This window comes from Echeneis naucrates, chromosome 17 (genome assembly GCF_900963305.1).
Source record: "Echeneis naucrates chromosome 17, fEcheNa1.1, whole genome shotgun sequence".
NCBI lineage: Eukaryota > Metazoa > Chordata > Actinopteri > Carangiformes > Echeneidae > Echeneis > Echeneis naucrates.
This window is the reverse complement of record NC_042527.1, coordinates 18,539,050-18,557,818: the sequence shown is the minus strand read 5'-3', so window position 1 is coordinate 18,557,818 and position 18,769 is coordinate 18,539,050. Positions and strand designations below refer to the sequence as shown.

General features: G+C 41.0%; 2 protein-coding genes across 2 annotated transcripts; both read right to left on the bottom strand.

Annotated features, from left to right (window-relative positions):
- Positions 1–159: 159 nt before the first annotated feature.
- Positions 160–11,766, bottom strand: copa (COPI coat complex subunit alpha). The gene is made up of 30 exons (XM_029525384.1): positions 11,596–11,766; positions 11,138–11,251; positions 10,977–11,050; positions 10,619–10,699; positions 10,449–10,525; positions 10,105–10,214; positions 8,274–8,383; positions 7,622–7,721; positions 7,256–7,474; positions 6,790–6,940; positions 6,626–6,692; positions 6,456–6,531; positions 6,261–6,343; positions 5,775–6,000; positions 5,418–5,556; positions 4,729–4,891; positions 4,388–4,534; positions 3,939–4,128; positions 3,746–3,841; positions 3,543–3,631; positions 3,254–3,377; positions 2,930–3,019; positions 2,715–2,818; positions 2,438–2,584; positions 2,122–2,262; positions 1,762–1,944; positions 1,533–1,643; positions 1,260–1,421; positions 930–1,124; positions 160–592 (listed from the first exon to the last, which is right to left on the bottom strand). The coding sequence occupies exons 1-30, from the start codon at positions 11,633–11,635 to the stop codon at positions 533–535; spliced, it is 3,669 nt and encodes a 1,222-aa protein (XP_029381244.1). The 5' UTR covers positions 11,636–11,766; the 3' UTR covers positions 160–532.
- Positions 11,767–13,023: 1,257 nt separating this feature from the next.
- On the bottom strand, positions 13,024–17,977 carry pex19 (peroxisomal biogenesis factor 19). The gene is made up of 8 exons (XM_029525144.1): positions 17,886–17,977; positions 16,987–17,075; positions 16,314–16,476; positions 16,130–16,215; positions 15,871–16,047; positions 15,617–15,787; positions 15,364–15,408; positions 13,024–14,705 (listed from the first exon to the last, which is right to left on the bottom strand). The coding sequence occupies exons 1-8, from the start codon at positions 17,947–17,949 to the stop codon at positions 14,619–14,621; spliced, it is 882 nt and encodes a 293-aa protein (XP_029381004.1). The 5' UTR covers positions 17,950–17,977; the 3' UTR covers positions 13,024–14,618.
- Positions 17,978–18,769: the final 792 nt, after the last annotated feature.

Here is an 18,769-nt window from a genome sequence, read left to right as displayed (position 1 = left end):
TGACTTCATATCTCCACCTCATTGTTTTATTACATACAAGCAGCAAACCAAAGGATGGCACTTCTCACTAACACGCTTTGATTTTTACTTTATGTATTTTTCTAAAAGTAACCACCGTGCCACACATCTTAGAATACCAAACACACACCACAGAAACACACCTACACGGCGTTTTTCATGATCTGATTGTAATTTTATTTTCCTCCACAGATACACAGCAGGTTCAAGGTACAAGTCAGAGAAGAGACAAAAGTTAGGCATATAGTTTGAATGAAGCCAAAACACATATCATGCAGCAGCAGTTATAAGAAAAAGCTTTTTTTTTTCTCTTTTCAGGATAGATGGTGCATGGAATTAGATTGCGGAAAGGATTTTAGAGGTTTCACATCACAGTGAGCAAACACATATATATATATATATATATATATATATATATATATATATATATATATAGTTTTTCATGTCAATAACTCTTATTTCTACAGAGAAAGTGTGGATGTGTTTCGCTGAACATATTCTTCTTCAACCTCTCTTAACGAAACTGAAGCGGACTCACACGCAGACCGATCACATCCTTACCGATCTCTGTCACCTAGAAGATAAAGTGAAATTAAAGGTCAGGGGTAATGAGGAGGAAACATTGGATAAAACCTTCACTGAGAGCAGATCAGCTATTTGGATTTTTGTCATCTTTATGTATTCTTCAACCAGAAGGAAGCCTCACAATTTAAGTACTACATAACATTGAGGTGTGTTTCTTCCTTGGAAAGTAGACTTAATGGCAGAGCTGTTAGATTACATCAGATTTTGCAGATGTAGACAGAGAAGACACTGGTTAAAAGCTCTCATCTTCTGGTTAATTTATTTAATAAAATTTGTCGCTGCCTCTGCTGTTTATATTTGAGACTGGTCCATCTGTCTGGACGTACCTGTGTGACCCTGCAGATCTGGCCTTTGTATGGAGGACTGTAGCAGGCTCCAGACAGAGGGCATTTCTCAACGGGGCGTCCACGGTACAGGGGCACAAAAGAGGCAGCGCACAGGTCAAATGGATTGTGGGGGTCGTAGTTCAGCTGGTGGGCGTCTGTCAAGGTCTTCTCACAAGCAGCCAGAATCTTGCGGGTCTGAGTGGCAAGTAGAGATTTAAAATTTCAATAAGATTCAAGAAAGCAGCATTATAAAATATCAATTTAAGGGTGGAAACCTTAATATCAATAAAATTCCCAATTAATTGATTCTCTGGATGTCGCGCAACCGACCTGCTGTGCAACATCTGGCTTCGGCCCCAGCTCCAACAGGCGTCTTGCAAAGCCTGCAGCTGTCTTGAAGTTACGCAGTTTGAAGAAGAGATTCAGGGCTGTGCGCAACACAAGCACCATGTGGACTGGCTGGAGATTACAGTGAGTGAAATAAGCAGCCATCTGCAAGAGAGAGAAAAAACAAAACAAAACACAACACACAAGTTAAGCTTGGGAATTAAACAGTAGTATTACAATCAATTAATAATGTATCCCTTCAGTAAAGAGCTTTACCTCACACAGCCTCTTCTGCTGGTCCAGTGTGTCTTTAGGCAGCTTCTTCCTCTCGGTCTCCATGGTCAGACCCACTATGTACTCTCTGCAGATTGTGATCAGCTGCTGAGCCTGTAAGTCGCAAAGATGACCCAAAGATTGTTTCATGAACATTTCAAAGTGTCCATAGGTGTATTGCAGTTTTTACTAGACTAGCCGAGATGAAATTTAAAGTTGTTTTGATGCTCACCTCTGCAATCTCCTGTTTGTTATCAACCACCAGCAGAGGGACAGAAAGCAGGATGACTCTAAAGCGCTCGACAGCTTCCTCAAACCGTCCGCTAGTGGTCAGCTGGTAGCACTGCTGGAGGCGCGAGATGAGGTCGGACAGGCGCAGGCCCACAGCAGGTAGGCCCTGCTTCGCCCCACAGTCCTAAAAAGCATAAATAATTTTTTAGAATTTTCATATTACATTCACAGAAAAAAAAAAAAAAAAAAAAACGATGGACAGGATGTAAGAAACATGTCATTTAAAAATTTTGTACTGGAAACCAAACACCTCAAAAACACCTGATGTATTAAAGAAAACTGGACAATGTGTGTTATATACCTTCCAGTTCCTCTGGGGGTGACTACGCAGGCAGGGCAGCGAAGGCAGCCCCAGATAGCAGGTGCGTCCTCTGGACAATGTCTGCATGAACAGCGACTTGTATGGGCCAAAGTTCACAACTCCCACCTGGTCGTGCAGCAGCTGCGAGAGAGATAAAGACACAGTAAATGTCAGGATAATGTGTACATATAAATATAAACAAATATATCCAATATATGCTTGGCTTCAATTTCAGGTACAATCTCTCACACATTGTTTGATCAAAAAAAAAAAAAAAAACAACATTATATAAAATGATATCACAATGGTAACATACTCTCATGGCTGTTTCGAAGGAGCCTGCCAGGATGTGGTCCACTGGCAGCTGGGAGTTGTTGCACCACATCTGGGTCGGACTCATGCCCTTGGTTGGTGGGACGAAGAAGCCGTCTTCTGCTCCTCCACCTGCACCAGCTGGTAAGTCCTGATGGTAAGAAACAATGCAAAGATGTTGTAAAGAGTCAGGCCAATTGGTATGATCAATAACAGTGAGCTATACTGGAGGGAAAAAAAAAAGTTCTGGAAGGATTTGTAAACATGCAGCTCTTTCTCACCAGCTCTGGTGGAAGGTCCAGGTCCTCCTCCACCTCCCAGCCTCCACCTTCCTCTCTCCCGACTCCTTCATCCCCTAATCCTTCCTGGGCATCCATGAAGCCATCTGAGAGACAGAAAACTTGTTGATTAATGATAGTTATGAAACACTACAGTACTGACAATGTGGCCATGACTTCAAACTAAAGGGGTCAAAATACTTTAAAACTGAATTTACCTTCATCCAGCTGAAGCTCAGCATCGTCTCCCCAGCCCTCACCTCCTGGAGCATCCATGTCCAGGTCAGCAGCCATCTGACCTGCCTTCCCTACAAGAGGAAAAAAAAACAAAAAACAAACTACTATTCCCACTCTGGCTACAAATTTACACAAATTATTAAAATGTAAAACATTTCTCAGTGGTTGATATAAATTAAGTAGTTAACTGAAACTTGTCCTTGCTGACCAGTGTCTGTTGTTTAACATGGACTTGGCATATACATGTATTATAAATATATACATCTCATATATGTGCATCTGCAATGCAATGAGTGATTATTCACCTTTCGCCGCGATGGCTCCCTCAAAGAAGCCCTTTGAGACAGTGAGTAGAGGCCAGTTGGTGTCCAGAGGGTTGATGGGTGGAGGAGGTTGCAGCAACTGTGCGTTTGGATCAACCTCTGGCACCTAAAAGTAAGATCAACCATTAATATCAGAGTGTACTTTTAAAAAAACATAAGAGTGATTTTCTTGTGAGCTCTACAATGAGAATGCACTTTTTCTGTAAGATAGGATAGCCTGCATGGCCATATTATGTGTATGGAGGGACAGAGCTTATCTTTGGTAACTCACTGTCTCCTTTTCTGGGTCAAAGGTCTCTTTTAGTGCCTCTGCCTCTTCATCCAGCCCATGGGTGGCTGCAGTCAGGTAAGCCAGAGACTCTGCAAACATGCACACAAACAGTTAGTGGTGGCCTTCTATTCCCAAGTAAACTACTTAAAAGAAATGAAATGTTCTTCAGCCTAACTATTCATTTTTAATGATTTTAAACTTACTCTGTCCACAGTTCTTCAAGATGCGGACCCTCTCGGTGACATCCCCCAGGTAGAGAGCTGCCTGGTAATGACCGCTCATGTCCTTCCTGATCTCAGCTACACATGGAGATAGTCATTAAACACACTAAGATAATCGACAAAATCACCGTATCATTTACATAATTACAAATACAACAAATACTACGCAACTCACCAATCTTCATCATCTTGCGCAGCTTGGCCAGGTTGCCGGTGATGAGGTACAGGAAGGTGAGCTTGTCAAAGTTTTTGGTCCTCTGGTAGCACATTTCCACAACCTGGTGGTGACCCTGCAGAAGCGCTGCCTCGCCCAGACGCTCCCAGCAGCTGCGCTCATCCAGGGCCTTGGCTGCCTCCAGCGCCACCTGGATGTATGGTGCAGAAGAAATAATGAAAAAAGGAGTTTTTTTTTATATCTCAGTCTCACCCCCCCCCCCCCAAAAAAAAGAGGAAACAGAAAAATATACAACAATTTTGGCTTGGACAGATTGATGTTGATAAATATTTATGTTGATGTATGGAAAAGAAATAAAAGAAAAAGATTATTGAATATTATTCAGGAAAGGTACGAGTGGAAAATGAGCAACTTTGACCTAATTATTCAGTTTGTTGGCAGCAACCCACCTCAATGTTTCCACACTCCAAAGCCAGACTGAAACGCGTCTTCTCGTCTTTGACAAAGTGCAGCGCCACCTCAGGGTAGCCCTTCTTCTGTAGGTAGGCAATGATAGACTGGCCCACCAACTTGGCATTACGCACCATGTGGAGCACCTGGAAGAGACGACCATAAAAACAGGAATGAACATGTGGAAACAAAAATCAGTCAGTACAAAGTTTAGGATTAGAGAGGCAGCATTGGAATCCGAATTCCTTCCCACTTCTCCATAAAATACACTTTTTCCAAGACCCAGACACAGGACTTGACAATAATCCCCTTATATGAACATCAGTAACCACAGACCAACCTCATCATATTTGCGGTTGACCAGGGCCAGTTTGAAGCGGTACTCTGTGGGGTCGATAGTGAGCACACGTGGCCTGCACTCCCTGTCAAGGCAGTAAACACTGTTGCCTCTCACACGGGTCACATAGATGGGCAAGTCCAGGGTCCTGATGATGCCGTGATCACTGCAAGAGACAGCAAAAATACCATGTTAGGGGGGAAAAAAAAAAAAAACATACCCAGCCTTTCTCAAGATAATGGGAATGGCATATTGGCTTTTTCACAGGTTTTTTTGTCAGATTCCAAATCCAGAAAAAAAAAAAAAAGTTATGAATGCAGAAAAGTGTATGGCCACCAGTTTACTGCTAAATCTACAATAACTAGCAAAAAATGTAATCCTGCAAACACTTCTGCCAAAGCAAAAGTAGGTCAATCCTTTGTGTTGAGGAAAACTTAAACACAAACACATTTGTTTGACATTCTTCCAAATAAGCCTTCTTGGCTCATGTTGCTTGACCTTGAAATGAGGTCAGGAGCAGCCCTTTGCGGGAAGATGTTTGCCAACCACCTTTCATCAGCTGTGTCAGATCTTACTCTGTTCTACATAAGTACTTAAACTGTAGGTGAGTGTTGAGATAGTTTGATAAATGTCTGATAGCAGGGTCACATGTTTTACATTGTGTGGTTAAGGATTTCTCAGCAGGCACATACCCAGAGGTGAGGGCGTATTTGATGTGGTTGGAGGTGGTGTAGATGAACACTCCGCTCTCGTCCCAGGCTCCACTCTTCACTCGGATGTTCTCGTGAATGTTGCAAAGGCTCTCCAGCTTACGGTTGCAGATCATGATGGCTGCAGGATGATGACGAGAGGCAGGAGAGAGTTAGTGCCTTTTTTTTCCCCCAACAAAATCTAGGTCAGTGTCAGATCTGAGCTCTATTTGGTCTGGCGAGAAAATCCAAAAATTGTGATGCACGTGGGTGAAATCAAACTGTCCCTCCCTGCTTGCCTGTCCAAACAGCACACAACACTCAACAGTGGGCTGCCAGATCTTTATCTAATTTACTCACCATGTTTAGCCAGCAGAGCCACGTGGCTGGTGTCAGCGCTCCAGACTACATACTTGACCTTAGCGATCTTGACAGTGGCCAGAGAGCGTTTCTGCTGAACGTCGAATAGCGTGACACCGTCAGCATCGCGCAGCAGCAGCGAGCCTGTGCCTGCGTAGAAGATTTCCTCACAGCTTGGGACCTGAACTTTCTTCACTATTTCGTTCTTCAAGTTCTTAATCAGCAGCTGTTAAGGAGAGGGAAACAATTTTTGTTTAACTTACATGATCTTTTATTCTACCTAATATTAACAGTCAAATCAACTGTAATGTATTTTAAGAAATGGAGACAAACAAACAAAAAAGACAAATACTTTCTACTTTGAATTCTTTCATCAGACCAAAGTAACTGACCTGTTTGAATTTTCATGTTGAAATCCTGATTGAGATGCAACTCTGTTCTTTTTCAACATATTTCTCTACTTCGTAAATCTACAAATGAACTTACAGAGTGCATTCGATCCAGAACAGCAAATCTGTTCCTGGCCACCCAGACTGCAGTCAGACCTGAGGACCTCTTCCCTTCAGGTGCTGAAACAAGACAGATTCTGTGTTAGTTTAAGTGCAGAAAAAAAATTAACTTGGAATTTAATAAACGTCTCAAAATGGAGGGAAAAAAGCTGAACATTTGTGAATTCAGTACCATCCGGGTTCTGGGAGTCACTTTCTTTGGGAATGGAGTAGAGGTCATAGGTGCTGTTCTCCAGGTTCGTCGCCCTCTGCAGGAGCATCAGAGCATTACATGAAACACACAAAAGTATAAAGATAAATGGCTCAAAATACACTGAGAGATTAGTAATGAGAGTTACTTACAGTGCAGAGCAGGACTGCATTCTCAGCAGGGTTATAAGACATGCTGAACACCGGGAATTTAGACCCACTGGAACAAGATCATGTATGAAATATTACATTACAAGCTCTCAAATCAACTGTTCAGAATAACAGGTGAGATGATGTGACCATTACTAAGTAGCTACCTGCGCAGCTGCATGACGGCAGTGTCCTTGCTGCTGTTGAAGTCCAGCTGGCGGAGGAAGCGGTCCTTGACGTAGTACAGCATGTTTCCATGAACAGCGTAAGCGGGACGCTCACGCTCCAGCTTGAAGACAATCATGCCACTGTCGTGACCTAAAGGATACACAATCTATGAGTGAATATTCACAAATGGGTCTTTTTTTTTTTTTTTTTTATTCTGTTCCTATGTGTAAAGTGCCTCGATTATACATATATATTTGATTTGATCAGTGACTTCTTCCAGTCAGATATCATTAGAAAGAAATCTTCGAATCTTCAACATAAATGTAGTAATTTTCCTTTATATATATATATATAAAAATAAAAATATTGGTTTTGATTTTCATTAACACTCCAAATGGGGTAACAAGACACTGAGTTCCTTATTTGGTCTAACGTTTTCACATGCAGACCAGAGTAATCACTCACCAGCTGCAAACAGGTTGAGGTTTGGGTGGGCCCCCAACACCCAGAAACGGTCGTGGTCCCGACGGAAGGTCTGCACTCCAGTCCTCTTGGACATATCCCACACCCGGATGCTTTTGTCCTCAGAGTTGGACAGGATGAGCTCCTGACGTGGGTGGAAGACGGCACAGGACACGTTGTTGTAGTGACCGCGGCATGTATCCAGCTCCCATGCCTTCGACTCTGACCAGAGCGAGAAACATACATTGAAAAGAAAAAATGGTTTGCTTTTCAAGTGTTCCTGATCCATGGCAGTCCCTTTTTTAAGGTGACAAAATATCGTGGTATGAGTATTACAGGGCAGAAGGGGTCCTCTGGATCCCAACTCACCGTTCATTCTCCAGATTTTGACCTGCCTGTCATCAGCTCCAGACACGATGAGAGGCATGCTGGGGTGGAAAGCTGCCCAATTGACCCCTCGGTCGTGACCCTGGGCACAGATACACAACCTCAAGTTACACAAACACAAGCAAAAATCTATCATCTGTGTAAGCAATAAACAGCTACTGAATGCTCTGTGAAGTTGCTGAAGTCTTTATCCCCTTTCACCTTCACCATGAGACTGACAAATATAAGACGAAAACATGACTGTGCCTCCTTGATTTTTTTTTTTTTTTTTTTTTTTTTTTTTTATGTTGCATTCAACTCATGTTATTGATGTGAAGTTCCAGACCAGGATATGTAATTTCATTTCCCCAGGCTGTTCATGCTATTTTCCAGCATTAGTGACCTTTTGGATAATATCTTTACAATGCTCACTTCATTGTCTGTTGTTTATCAGAGAAAAGGATGGATACAGACGTTCATTCCTAATAATTCAAGAGCCCAAACAAACAAACAAACAAACAAATAAATAAGGTTCCAACTTGAGCAGAAGAGTTTTTTTTATTTTTTTTTTATTTACTTATCTGTCAAAACACTTGGTTCACTTAAACAGCTAAAACTTCTCAAGCTAATCAAAATAACAGAAGTTGCTGCTCACCTCAAGGACATGTTTGACGACTGCATCTGAGGCACCAAACAAGTCAACTCCAGAGATGCCACGCACCTCTGTCTCCACAGCACCAGGAGACAAGTTCTTCTTCCTCAGACCTGGAACCGATATTCAGAGCACCACGTGCAAGGGGGAAGCCACATTTATGTCACATAGGGAATAACCAGAGTGCAAGGAAAAAGAAAGAAAGAAGTCAACAAATATGAAACAATAAGATGGAAGCAGGGACTAAATACAGTGACTTGAAGGAGAAGGAACTGTTGGACTATTGAACACACACAAAGGACTAAAACATAGAAACACAACCTCTGCTCTCTCATTTCCTGCCAACTTGAGCCGGGAAACAATCCTGTTTCCAGCGGTCCTGTTGATTGGGTTAATGAATCACTGGCATAGAGATGAAAAAAAAAAAAAAAAAAAAATCACAATTGCTCACGATTTCACTGGACACCATAAATACATTTCTGATTACTTCCCAAACTCAGTTGAGACCAAGGGGGGATAAAGAGAATGAGAAAACAAAGATTGCGTTTGTGCTTCCTGCCCATTAAAACAATGTGGTGAACAGATAGCTCAACAGCAAAGAGAGATGAATCAGGGTGAACGAAAGAAATGGCACTAGGAACCCATGTGCAGGTGTGGATGTTTCCAGGAAGAGCATGGGATAAGGAGGACACAGGGAGCACATCTGGACTTGGCTGATGGGGTGTGGGGTGGGTTTGTGTGGTGGTTGGCTGCTGTTGTAAAGACGTGCTCTGATGGGGCGTTGGATGTCAGGAAGATGAGCTATGGAGTTTGTTTTCTGAGAGGCTCATGCATGTCAGGATGTTTGAGTCACATGCAGAGTTGTGAGTTAGGCATGAAGTTGATAACAATATGGTGCACTAATGCTACAGGAAATACAAACACTGTTGTATATTTCATGTGATATTTTAAGTAGTTGCTACACAGTCAAGCAAGGAGGCGTATGAAAACATTTTCACATCAGTATACTGAGGACGTTTAAGATTAACTTTCAAACCAGTTAGTATTGAGAGCTGTTAATTTTCTCGATGCAATGTAAACAAATGACTACAACTAGTAAAAATGAAGGTATAGAAAGCGGTATGGACTTCTAGGAATGCAAGTATAAGTGCAGCTAAAAATGAAGGTTGTGCAAGTAGCACAAGAGGTTACACATAAATAATGGACATCTTGCTATGACTTCACATGATCTGAGTTAATAAAAAGTGATATGGATGGATGCAACCATGCTCACTGATAGAAAATTGAAGAGGGAATATGAACAGGAGACAGACCTACATCTCTTTGCCATGTCCATGTATAAGAGATTGGTGTGAAATGCATAGCAATTAGCTCAGTTAGTGAGAAGAAGGGAAGATGAAAAAACATGAAACAATAAGCAAAAAACACCAAAAACACAAATTTAAGAGCATGCAGAAGCACAGAAACACTTTTCCCCATTACTACTTTGTCTTTTCAACTACATCTTGTGTCTGTCTGATCTCTGAACTATGCCTTCATTCAGAACACCTATTTACAGTATGTATTATTTTGTTTACACACACTGTAAATAGATTCTGACATTAATAATATTCCCCTGATGCTGACTGATCTGAGAGGAAAAGTGTTTATGCAAACAGCCCACAGAGATTTGTCATCTACAAGTTGAAGAGGCAGAAGAGGTGGTCCAGGATTTGATATTCATCCTTTTCCCACTCCTTCCTTATCCTCTGTACCACTCTACACCTCCCCTCCCCCACCCCTTCCCCTCCAGCCCAGCCAGCTGTCCTCTTGTCCACCATCCCCAAGCTCTCACCAGAGATATCCCACACTCGCACTGTCTGGTCCAGACTGGCGGACACCACGAGGTCCTCAGATGGATGGAACTGCGCGCACATCACATAGTGATTATGTCCCGTCAGGACACTGTAGATGTGAAGGAAAAACACAATTCACCTTAATCTTTTACATCAGGTTTTTACTTCAGAAATGAAAGCTAAAATGCTTATTCAAAGTTCTTTCAAAATTACTTCTGAAGCACTCCACCATATTATGGAATATATAAATATATAATAACTCCCAACAGTGAGCTTCTTAAGCTTCAGCTAAAATAAAATTCAAATTGATTATGCATGAAAAGGTAAATCTGGTGTGTCATACCAGACGCAAGTCCGGGACTGCCAGTTCCAGATGCGTATAGTCTGGTCATCTGAGGCACTCAGAATCCAGGGGTACTCCTGCATAGAGTGACATGGTTTGATTAACAAACTCATTTCAGACTTTTTCTTTTCACATGAGGGAATGTGTACTTAAGTAAAGCAGTAACTCACATGGTGGAAGAAGGTGGTTCTGATATAGTCAAGGTGTCCCAGGAGGGTGAAGAGGCATCGCCTCAGCTTGTAGTTCCATACCTGGCCAAAACAGAATTATTTATTCAATGTATCCATGTATATGTGTGATATTTAATAAAACTGGAGACATAACAGCACTATCAAATAGACCATTAAACATCACTGGATGTAAGTCACTACCTTTAATTGGTAACTACAACCCAATGTAGTACTTTGAGATGGACTTTAAGTGTAACTACTAAACTGTTGTGAGCTTGTTTCAATAGTATAGTCATTCCTAATCTAGATACTTTTAATATACATTTTTTGTAGACCACACATGCACACAGTGCCTCACCTTGATTTTGTAATCATCTCCTCCAGACACAAACAGAGGCTGCTGTTTGTGGAAATCAATTCCTCTAACGGGACCTGTGGGAGAAGACACGTCAGTCAAACCACATCTCTATCAAGATCAAAGTGTGTACGTTGGAGAAATACCAAATATAACCTCTTTACCATCATGTTCATCAAACTTGTCGATCAGGGTGCACATCCGGTAGTCCCACAGCTGGATGACTCCGTTGTGCAAACTTGCAAGAACCCATGGCCTTTTTGGGTGGAAACTCAGGCCTGAAATATGAAACAGCTAATCAGTTATCCCATAACACTATTTGCAAACAGTAAGAGGGCCCTGTATAAATCAATATGTGGGAAATATACTGCATGAGCAAACTGGCCCACATAATACAGTATGTTAGCTCTCTTGGTTAGTTGACTAAAATAAAACATCACTGCATGTAGAAAGAATCTAATGTTCTCCATTCAACGAAAGAGTTTGGGGGGGAAAGAGCAAGTTAAAACAAGAAACCTATTCATTTCCAGACACGATCTTATCAGAACAAATATCTGCGCCGAATAACATTAGCTAGCTAAAGTTAGCTCCTATGCTAACCTCGGCTAGCTAAATCGCTCACCTTTAACGCGGGCCGACTTTGTCTCAAATTTAGTTAACATCCTGACTGAGCGGCTGTAAAGCCCGTAATGTTAACCCCTCTGGTAAAATAAAGGTCCAAACTTAGCATAGAAACGGAGCTAATGGGTGAAGGCAGACGGCCCGTTGAGCTCACTCCCCTTTCTTCCTGACACGTAGTCTGTCCTGTCTTCCGGTTGTGAACAATAAAGTTTTGGAGTTAAAATGTGACGCAAAAAGCGCCACGACGGCTGCGCTTAGAAATGCAACACATAGAGCTGATCTGACAGGTCGCTTGATGGAACGAGTTGAGCATTGCATGTCTACAGGGTATATTTCTATACAAACCAACTTTTTTTTTTTTTGAGGGGGGGGGCAATAAATGTGATGAATGGAGATGATCAATGGAGATGATCAGTGGTCCACAGCCTGGCCAGGGTGGAGCTCTCTGTGCTGATGTCCATATTTCTGTGTTTTATTTCATCTTTCTTTACACTGAAAAGCTGAATTTCAGAGTTCTTTTTCGTGTCCTTTTGAACTGCATATCTAGAAATAAACGAGGTCCATCTTCATGTCACGATATGAGTCACAGTCTCAAATGATCTTTTCCCCAAGCTCTCATAAAAAATAAATGGAAACAATAACATCTCCAATGTCCTGGCGAGTGAGCGATAGCTTGCCAGATCAAGTCTAAACTTTGAGTCAGTGCTAGAAGAATTTAGATGTTGGAACATTTTAACGCTGACCGATGGGAATGGGAAGAACAGTTTGACATTGAAAAGGAGAAATAGTCCAATCTGTCAACTTTTTCCAGTTTAGTTTGTTCTATCTACCTCATTTTAATGGAGTCTAAATAATTAAACAGACTTGAGTGAAGAGCTTAAAATCTCAACTGAAACCTGTGTGTGCTTTGTGTACAACAAAACTAACAAGACTGCAAATAAGGTATTATCAAGCAGTCTCCTTTTAAATATTGTATGGAATGGTGGCCTTTGTGCAACATAATAACACTTCTATATTATATACACTCCAGAATATCTCTGGCATGCCAGATATTATATACACCACTTTTATATTTATTGAAATGCTTCTGTCCAAAACGTTTCATGTTTTGGTCTTAAATCTTGAATGGCAAACAAAACTATGAGACCTCATAATGTGGGCTTACTTCATCTACCGTATAGCCAGCCATCACGTTTGATTTGTCAATCATTGCTCATCAAGAACTTCATCTGATAAGATATCTGTCACCATTGCTGGGAAACAGTTGTAGTCCAGTAAACGGTACATTTGCTCTGTGATGCAGTTACCATGAGTATTTCATGAAGTTGTCAGCCACTAAAACTGCACAATATCTGAATATGCTGACTTTTTTTTCTTCCATCATTTACATCAATCATGTGAAGCAATGGTGACAACAAAAACAGCAAAATTAAAGTCACAATATATCATTTTTATTTAATGTATTTACAAAACAGAACAAAAGTAGTGTCAAACGACAGGCTGTATTTTTATTTGTATTTATTCATTTCTATTTGTATTTTTTGTTTTATTAACGGTGCTCTGGGTGTGTTTGCTTCAGTTCTGAGAGTTGAAAAGATTTCAACCCCCGCCAACCCCACATGAACCTCCACTGCAGTCTCAGTTCAGTTGTGTTTGATGAAAATCTCTTCTCCTGTCAGTGCATGGCTGACTGAATCCTTTCACAGTGGTACCCGTTCATTATAGAGTTGTTGATGAGCTGATGATCGTGTGATTTCTAGACCTCTCTCTGCTGGGACTGTGGTAAACTTTTGTTCAATAGCAAACAGCAGAAACCCCTGTCACTGGAGTAAACAAGCCCCCCCCAACCACAACCCAAAATGTGCTCTCAAGAGGCTGTTTATGTCCTTCCCTAACAGTGCATCTGCATGTTTTAGTGACGCGTTTCAGCCTTTCTGGAATGAACATTATCTCTTTTTAATGGAGGGTTTAGAGGATATACTTCAATGCTTTCAGTTGGTAAACATTCCTGAATACCATTCATGTGTTTTTCTTTTCTAAAAAGGGACCCCATACCAAAGAAAACACCACTCTGCACTTTGAGAATACTGGGGATCACAAGGGAAGCACTTTGCACAATAACGCTACACTATAATTATCTCTGTAAACACAGCAAAGGCATCCGGGAATCATCATCTCCATCACTTCAAATCAACACCTGGCAACAGGGAATAACACATGGGGGATGGGTGTTATTATATTAGTTGAATGAGTGACAGTAAGCCCTAGGAAATCCTCATAATATCTTCAATTCTCTTAAATCTTTTATATTCTATAAATAATTAACAATATACACTTATTTTTTCTCTCCAGTTTCTTTCTGAGTTAATTAATCGATACTTTATTAATTTTTACCCATCTGAGCTGCATGGTGACAGGGGTACCTTTAAGCTGAATGATGAGCATGGTGTAAACCTTGGATGACCTTGCAAACACACTACATTAAAACTAAAATCTGAGGTGCTGAGCTGAATGGCCGCGAAATATTCACTTTTTTAATGAGACTAAAATAATTACATCTTGCAAAAGGCACTGTTTATACCCGTTAAGCAGTTTGATCGGTTTTACCATGAGGCTTAAACAGTATGTAAAACTAAGTGGAAAAGGGCAGTGGTATTTTGTTTTGAAAGGATTGCTGTTAAATCTAAACTATGAAGGATCTGTGGCAATCGTTGAAACACATGATGCAGAGATGTTAAGATGTTCTCAGTTGTGCGTTCGGTGATTTTCTTTTTTTTCTTTTTTTTTTTTTACAGAGAAGAGTGTGTTTGGTTGTGTGTTTCCTGCTGGTTTCCATGCCTCCTCCTGATGTTCCTGCCTACAACAAACCTTCTACTCGAGGCAGAACAGTCTCAACGGTCTGGTCACACTCCTGCCAGACGTTTGCTTCACACTCTGTCACCCCTTCCTCACATCTCCTCTATTGCTGACGCACAGAGAGCGACCCACTTGCTCCGGTGCTCCTGATGGGCTGCCACCACCTCATCACATGATGGAACACTGCTCTGGCGCCCCGGCTCCAGGTCCACCAGTGAGATTGAGGGACTCCACGTCAAAGTTAAATCCAGGAGGCTGGAGGGGAAGGAGAAAGAGGAAAATGACATGTCAAAGCAAGGGATGTGGCAAAATAAAAAACTGTTCATCAGCTGTGTTTTCCACAGTAATAGCCATTCCTCCCTTTAGGGAAATACAAGTGAACAATGGCATAATTATCAAAAATTTTTAGTTTTGAAAATTTTATCTTGAATGTTGAATTTGAAAATGTACAATATTCAAACCAATATCACCACTGCAATTTTTTTTCTACACATCACTAATTTTGCAAGTAAATAACTAGATTTTAGTTTTTGGATGTTCTGATGAATTGTTTTAATTTTGACCAACACCAAGAATAAAAAATATTCAGCGTCTGTAGTGAACAACCAATAAAGTGCACATACACAATGGATTTACTGCAGGAAGAAGAATAATTAGTCATGGAGAGATTGTGGGCGATTTATAATCCATCTGATTCCTTTATAATACAGTTTTACTGTACTTGGTGAAGTAGTCCAAGTACAGACTATGGCAATAATTAAATTTCCAGAGAAACGTGCCAAAGTAAAATGTGGAGTGCAGATATGGTGGTGAAATAACGTAGCTCTAAATGTTATCACGCTATTCACAAAGGTCACATAAATGCACAACGCATTCACTGTTTTTCTGCTGACTGGGAACAGCGGACACTTACTGCATCGCCTGCTAGCTCTTTCGGGGGCTGGCCCAGGTCTTGCAGCTGTAAGCAAAAACATTAAAACCTGTGATATGTTTCATTTCCTTACAAGCTAAAGTCTTCGGTTTATGGAATCATACAGGTATTTTATCCTTTACAGTCAAAGTTGGATGCAGTTTGAAATGGAAAAACTACAGTTGGATTTATTTGCTTTTCTCTTCTTCATACACTCTGAACTGAAAAACCACAAAATCAAAACCAGACTTTTGACCTTTTGCATCAGATCCATGATGCTCTCAAATGTCCTTTCTTTATCCTCTGGTCCCTCCTCCTCCTTTTCAAACTGCTTACAGATATCTCCCATGATGTTAGACTGCTGTTCATAGCGTTTGTAGTCCTCAGGGCTAATATTTGGTTTGTTGGCATCCAACCATTCTGGGTACTGTGAAGGTGAGTGACAGTTATTACACGGCCTAAAAAGGGACACAAAAACTAGCCCAAATTGCTACTAAAACAAAGGCAGACCTTGGCAGTGATTTCTTTGAGGGAAGGATAAAGCACTTCCTTGGAGAGAAGATTCTGCATGATGGACTGCATGATGGGCAGGATGTTTCCATCCTCACCACCACCACCTTCACCACCCTCATCCAATCCCAGGCCTTCCAGAGTCTTGACAAGATCCTCCCCAGCTAGTCCTGTTGACTGTTAAAGAAAAGCACTGCATGGTAAGAAAATATATAATTGTATAATTGAACAATTTCAAAACAAGCCAGATTTGACTCACCTGCAGGGTGTCTGCATTTTTGGCCAAGCCACGGAGGGTTTCTTTAAGACAGGAAGTGAATTCTTGCTGGGAGGCAGTGTCGCTACCTGTACAGAATACAAAGGTATCATTTTGGCTACAGAAGCAAAACAATGAACACATGGGAGGCATGAAAATGACAAGGAATGCAAATTGAAGACCTTACCAACTTTTCCTGCAGCTTCTGACAGCTTCTGGAAGTGCTGCAGTAACTCTGGCTCCTCCTGGGCAAGCTCTGTCATGGCCTTCTCCCACTCCTCTTGGGCTTGAGTAGCCATTTCTCCTTCGAAGAGACTCTCAAAGAGCTTGCAGTCCTCAAGAAGGGGCGGCTACACAGTTTAGAGACTTGTGAGAACACTGTGAGCATTACGCCTCAGTATTCAGTAACTACTTCACCTTCATGAGCAAGTCTCAATTATGGTTACAATCCCAAAAACTGTCCTTGCAACCAGGAAAGTAGTTTCTGATAGGCTGTGAACATTTTTGAAGGGGGCTATTGTTCTAAACTATACAAACTTTGCAAGTTGCACAACCAGCAAACAGCTGACTGAAACACATGGCAACAATAAACTTAGCAAACAAAAAGAGAGCAAGCAAACAAGTAGATTAAGCTGTGCTAACAACAGACAACACCAGAGCTGAAAACAGTTACTTAAAATAGGCTCAAAATGTATTAGAAGCCCTTTATCCTTGCCCTACACCAGAAGTGCAGACTAATATTTCCAGAAAGCGCTTAGATAGGCAATCAAATAGGGAAAGTTTATAGCTCACAGTAGCTAAGCAGCAACCAAATGAGGAAAATCATCAAAAGCAGAAGATGCAATTGCGATTTTACAGACCTTCTCTGCACCACTGCTGCCTGAAGAGGAGGCAGCTGCAGGTTCAGGGGCCGGAGGGACGGACGTCTTATCAAAGTCATCCAACGCACCTGAAAGAAGGACTCAAAATTAGAACCACAACCTCATGGTTGTTTTGGTTGCTGTTGAATTGGATTGTTACCATCTTATTGCAGGGAGACACACTTAACCACTACTGGTCTGGGTCCAGTCTCAGGTCTAGTACGGCCTGGTCTGGTCTCTAGTCTAGTCTCTGGAGGGTTAGGGAATCGAACCCTGACCTTTGGGTTAGGGGGTGGGGGGCGACATCACTAACCACTATTCCACCGTGCTGCATCCATTTACATTTACCATTTACATCCCAGTTCATACACAGGTGAAAACACAGCAAACATTTGAACTGAAACATCCGTTTTGGTGTCACAATATTTGTCCTTCAAATGTAGTGGAGTGAAAGTAAAAGTATCCCCAATAAATAATACTCAAGCTGTACTTAAGTACAGTACTCAATAAATGTACTTCGTTACTGTCCACCCCTGCCTGTTACGTTTTTACTTTATCCAACAAACATGCAAAGTAAAGAAATTCAAGGACAAATACACGCTGTTAAAACCGGCTCAGTGGATCTGGATCACAGCTCAGTTAGCCAACGTTATCGACACTTAGCGCTTCATATGAAAGCCGCCTGCAGCTTTTCTGTCCTAATTCAGGCTAATATTGGAAAATAGTTTGTCATTATTTGAGCGTCAACCTGCAGCTCCAACCGATCACATAAACGAATCGCACAAACAGAGAGAGAAGAAGAGGAGAAAAAATAGAAATAGCTATATTTTTTACCGGAACAAACCGGATTAATGTCGGTAACGTGTCAGGGGCTGTAAAAACATAATTTCATCTCTTACTGTCCAACAGTTCGTCCAGTTCTGCGTCGTGTCCGGCGGACGGCTCTCCTGCTCCCGACGCCATGATGATGCTTTCTGCGAACACCCACCGAGCTCCGGTCGCCGAAAATGGACGACACGTCGCAGATCGATGTCGTCAGAGTTAGGCGCTTGTCCTCAAACATGGCGCCTTCTGGTGGCAGCGACAAAAAATAAAAATAAAAATTTCTCTCAATATTTATTTTATATCTGAATCGTTTTAATTAGAATTTATAGTAATTACTGTATAACATTTGACGTTTTTTCATGTTATAGTAATTTAGTCAAGTTACTGTGAACATAAATCGACGCATCATTACTATTTTCATATTTTGTTTTATTGCATAACTGCTGATTATCTTTAATTTACTGCTATTTTTATTTTTTATTTGCTACAAAATCCCCGCATTATCTGTTTTTCTTCTTATATGTGCTGTAAAATATTATTTAAAAGTAGAATTTTGATGATAATAAGAATAATTAATAATTAATAGTTATTGTTTCACTGTCAGAAGATGTTGCAGGAAGGTCTTATGGACTAGAAGATTAGAAAACAAAATCATAACACAGCCGTGACATTTCACCAAACAAAACCTTGCAGTTGTCTCAGCAGTTGTTGTAAGTGGCCATCTACACACACAGTGAACTGTCCACAAACTCCAGTGTCTACTAAACTAACTTTAATTTATTATTAATGTTTCTGCCAAAATCTCCACTTTCTGATGGAGCTTACATACCATACCGTTGTCTGGTGTTTTTTTTTTTTTTTTTTTTGCTTATGGTGGAGTATTTTTAATTTGGGAGAGTAAGACTACTTTAAATTAATAAAAAAAAGCGAGAGAATATTTTTTATATTCAGCAACTTT

Bases quoted from the DNA above. Each gene is read 5' to 3' on its own strand.
- copa (XM_029525384.1), bottom strand. From the start codon at position 11,635: ATGTTAACTAAATTTGAGACAAAGTCGGCCCGCGTTAAAG. The intron at 10,215-10,448 runs GTATGACACACC...TCACATCTACAG, and splicing joins CAGTCCCGGACTTGCGTCTG to TGTCCTGACGGGACATAATC. The intron at 5,557-5,774 runs GTGAGTAAATTA...ATCATCCTGCAG, and splicing joins GGCTCTGCTGGCTAAACATG to CCATCATGATCTGCAACCGT.
- pex19 (XM_029525144.1), bottom strand. From the start codon at position 17,949: ATGGCGTCGGGAGCAGGAGAGCCGTCCGCCGGACACGACGCAGAACTG. The intron at 16,216-16,313 runs GTAAGGTCTTCA...TATTCTGTACAG, and splicing joins AGAAGCTGCAGGAAAAGTTG to GTAGCGACACTGCCTCCCAG. The intron at 14,706-15,363 runs GTAAGTGTCCGC...CTTCCCCTCCAG, and splicing joins AAGAGCTAGCAGGCGATGCA to CCTCCTGGATTTAACTTTGA.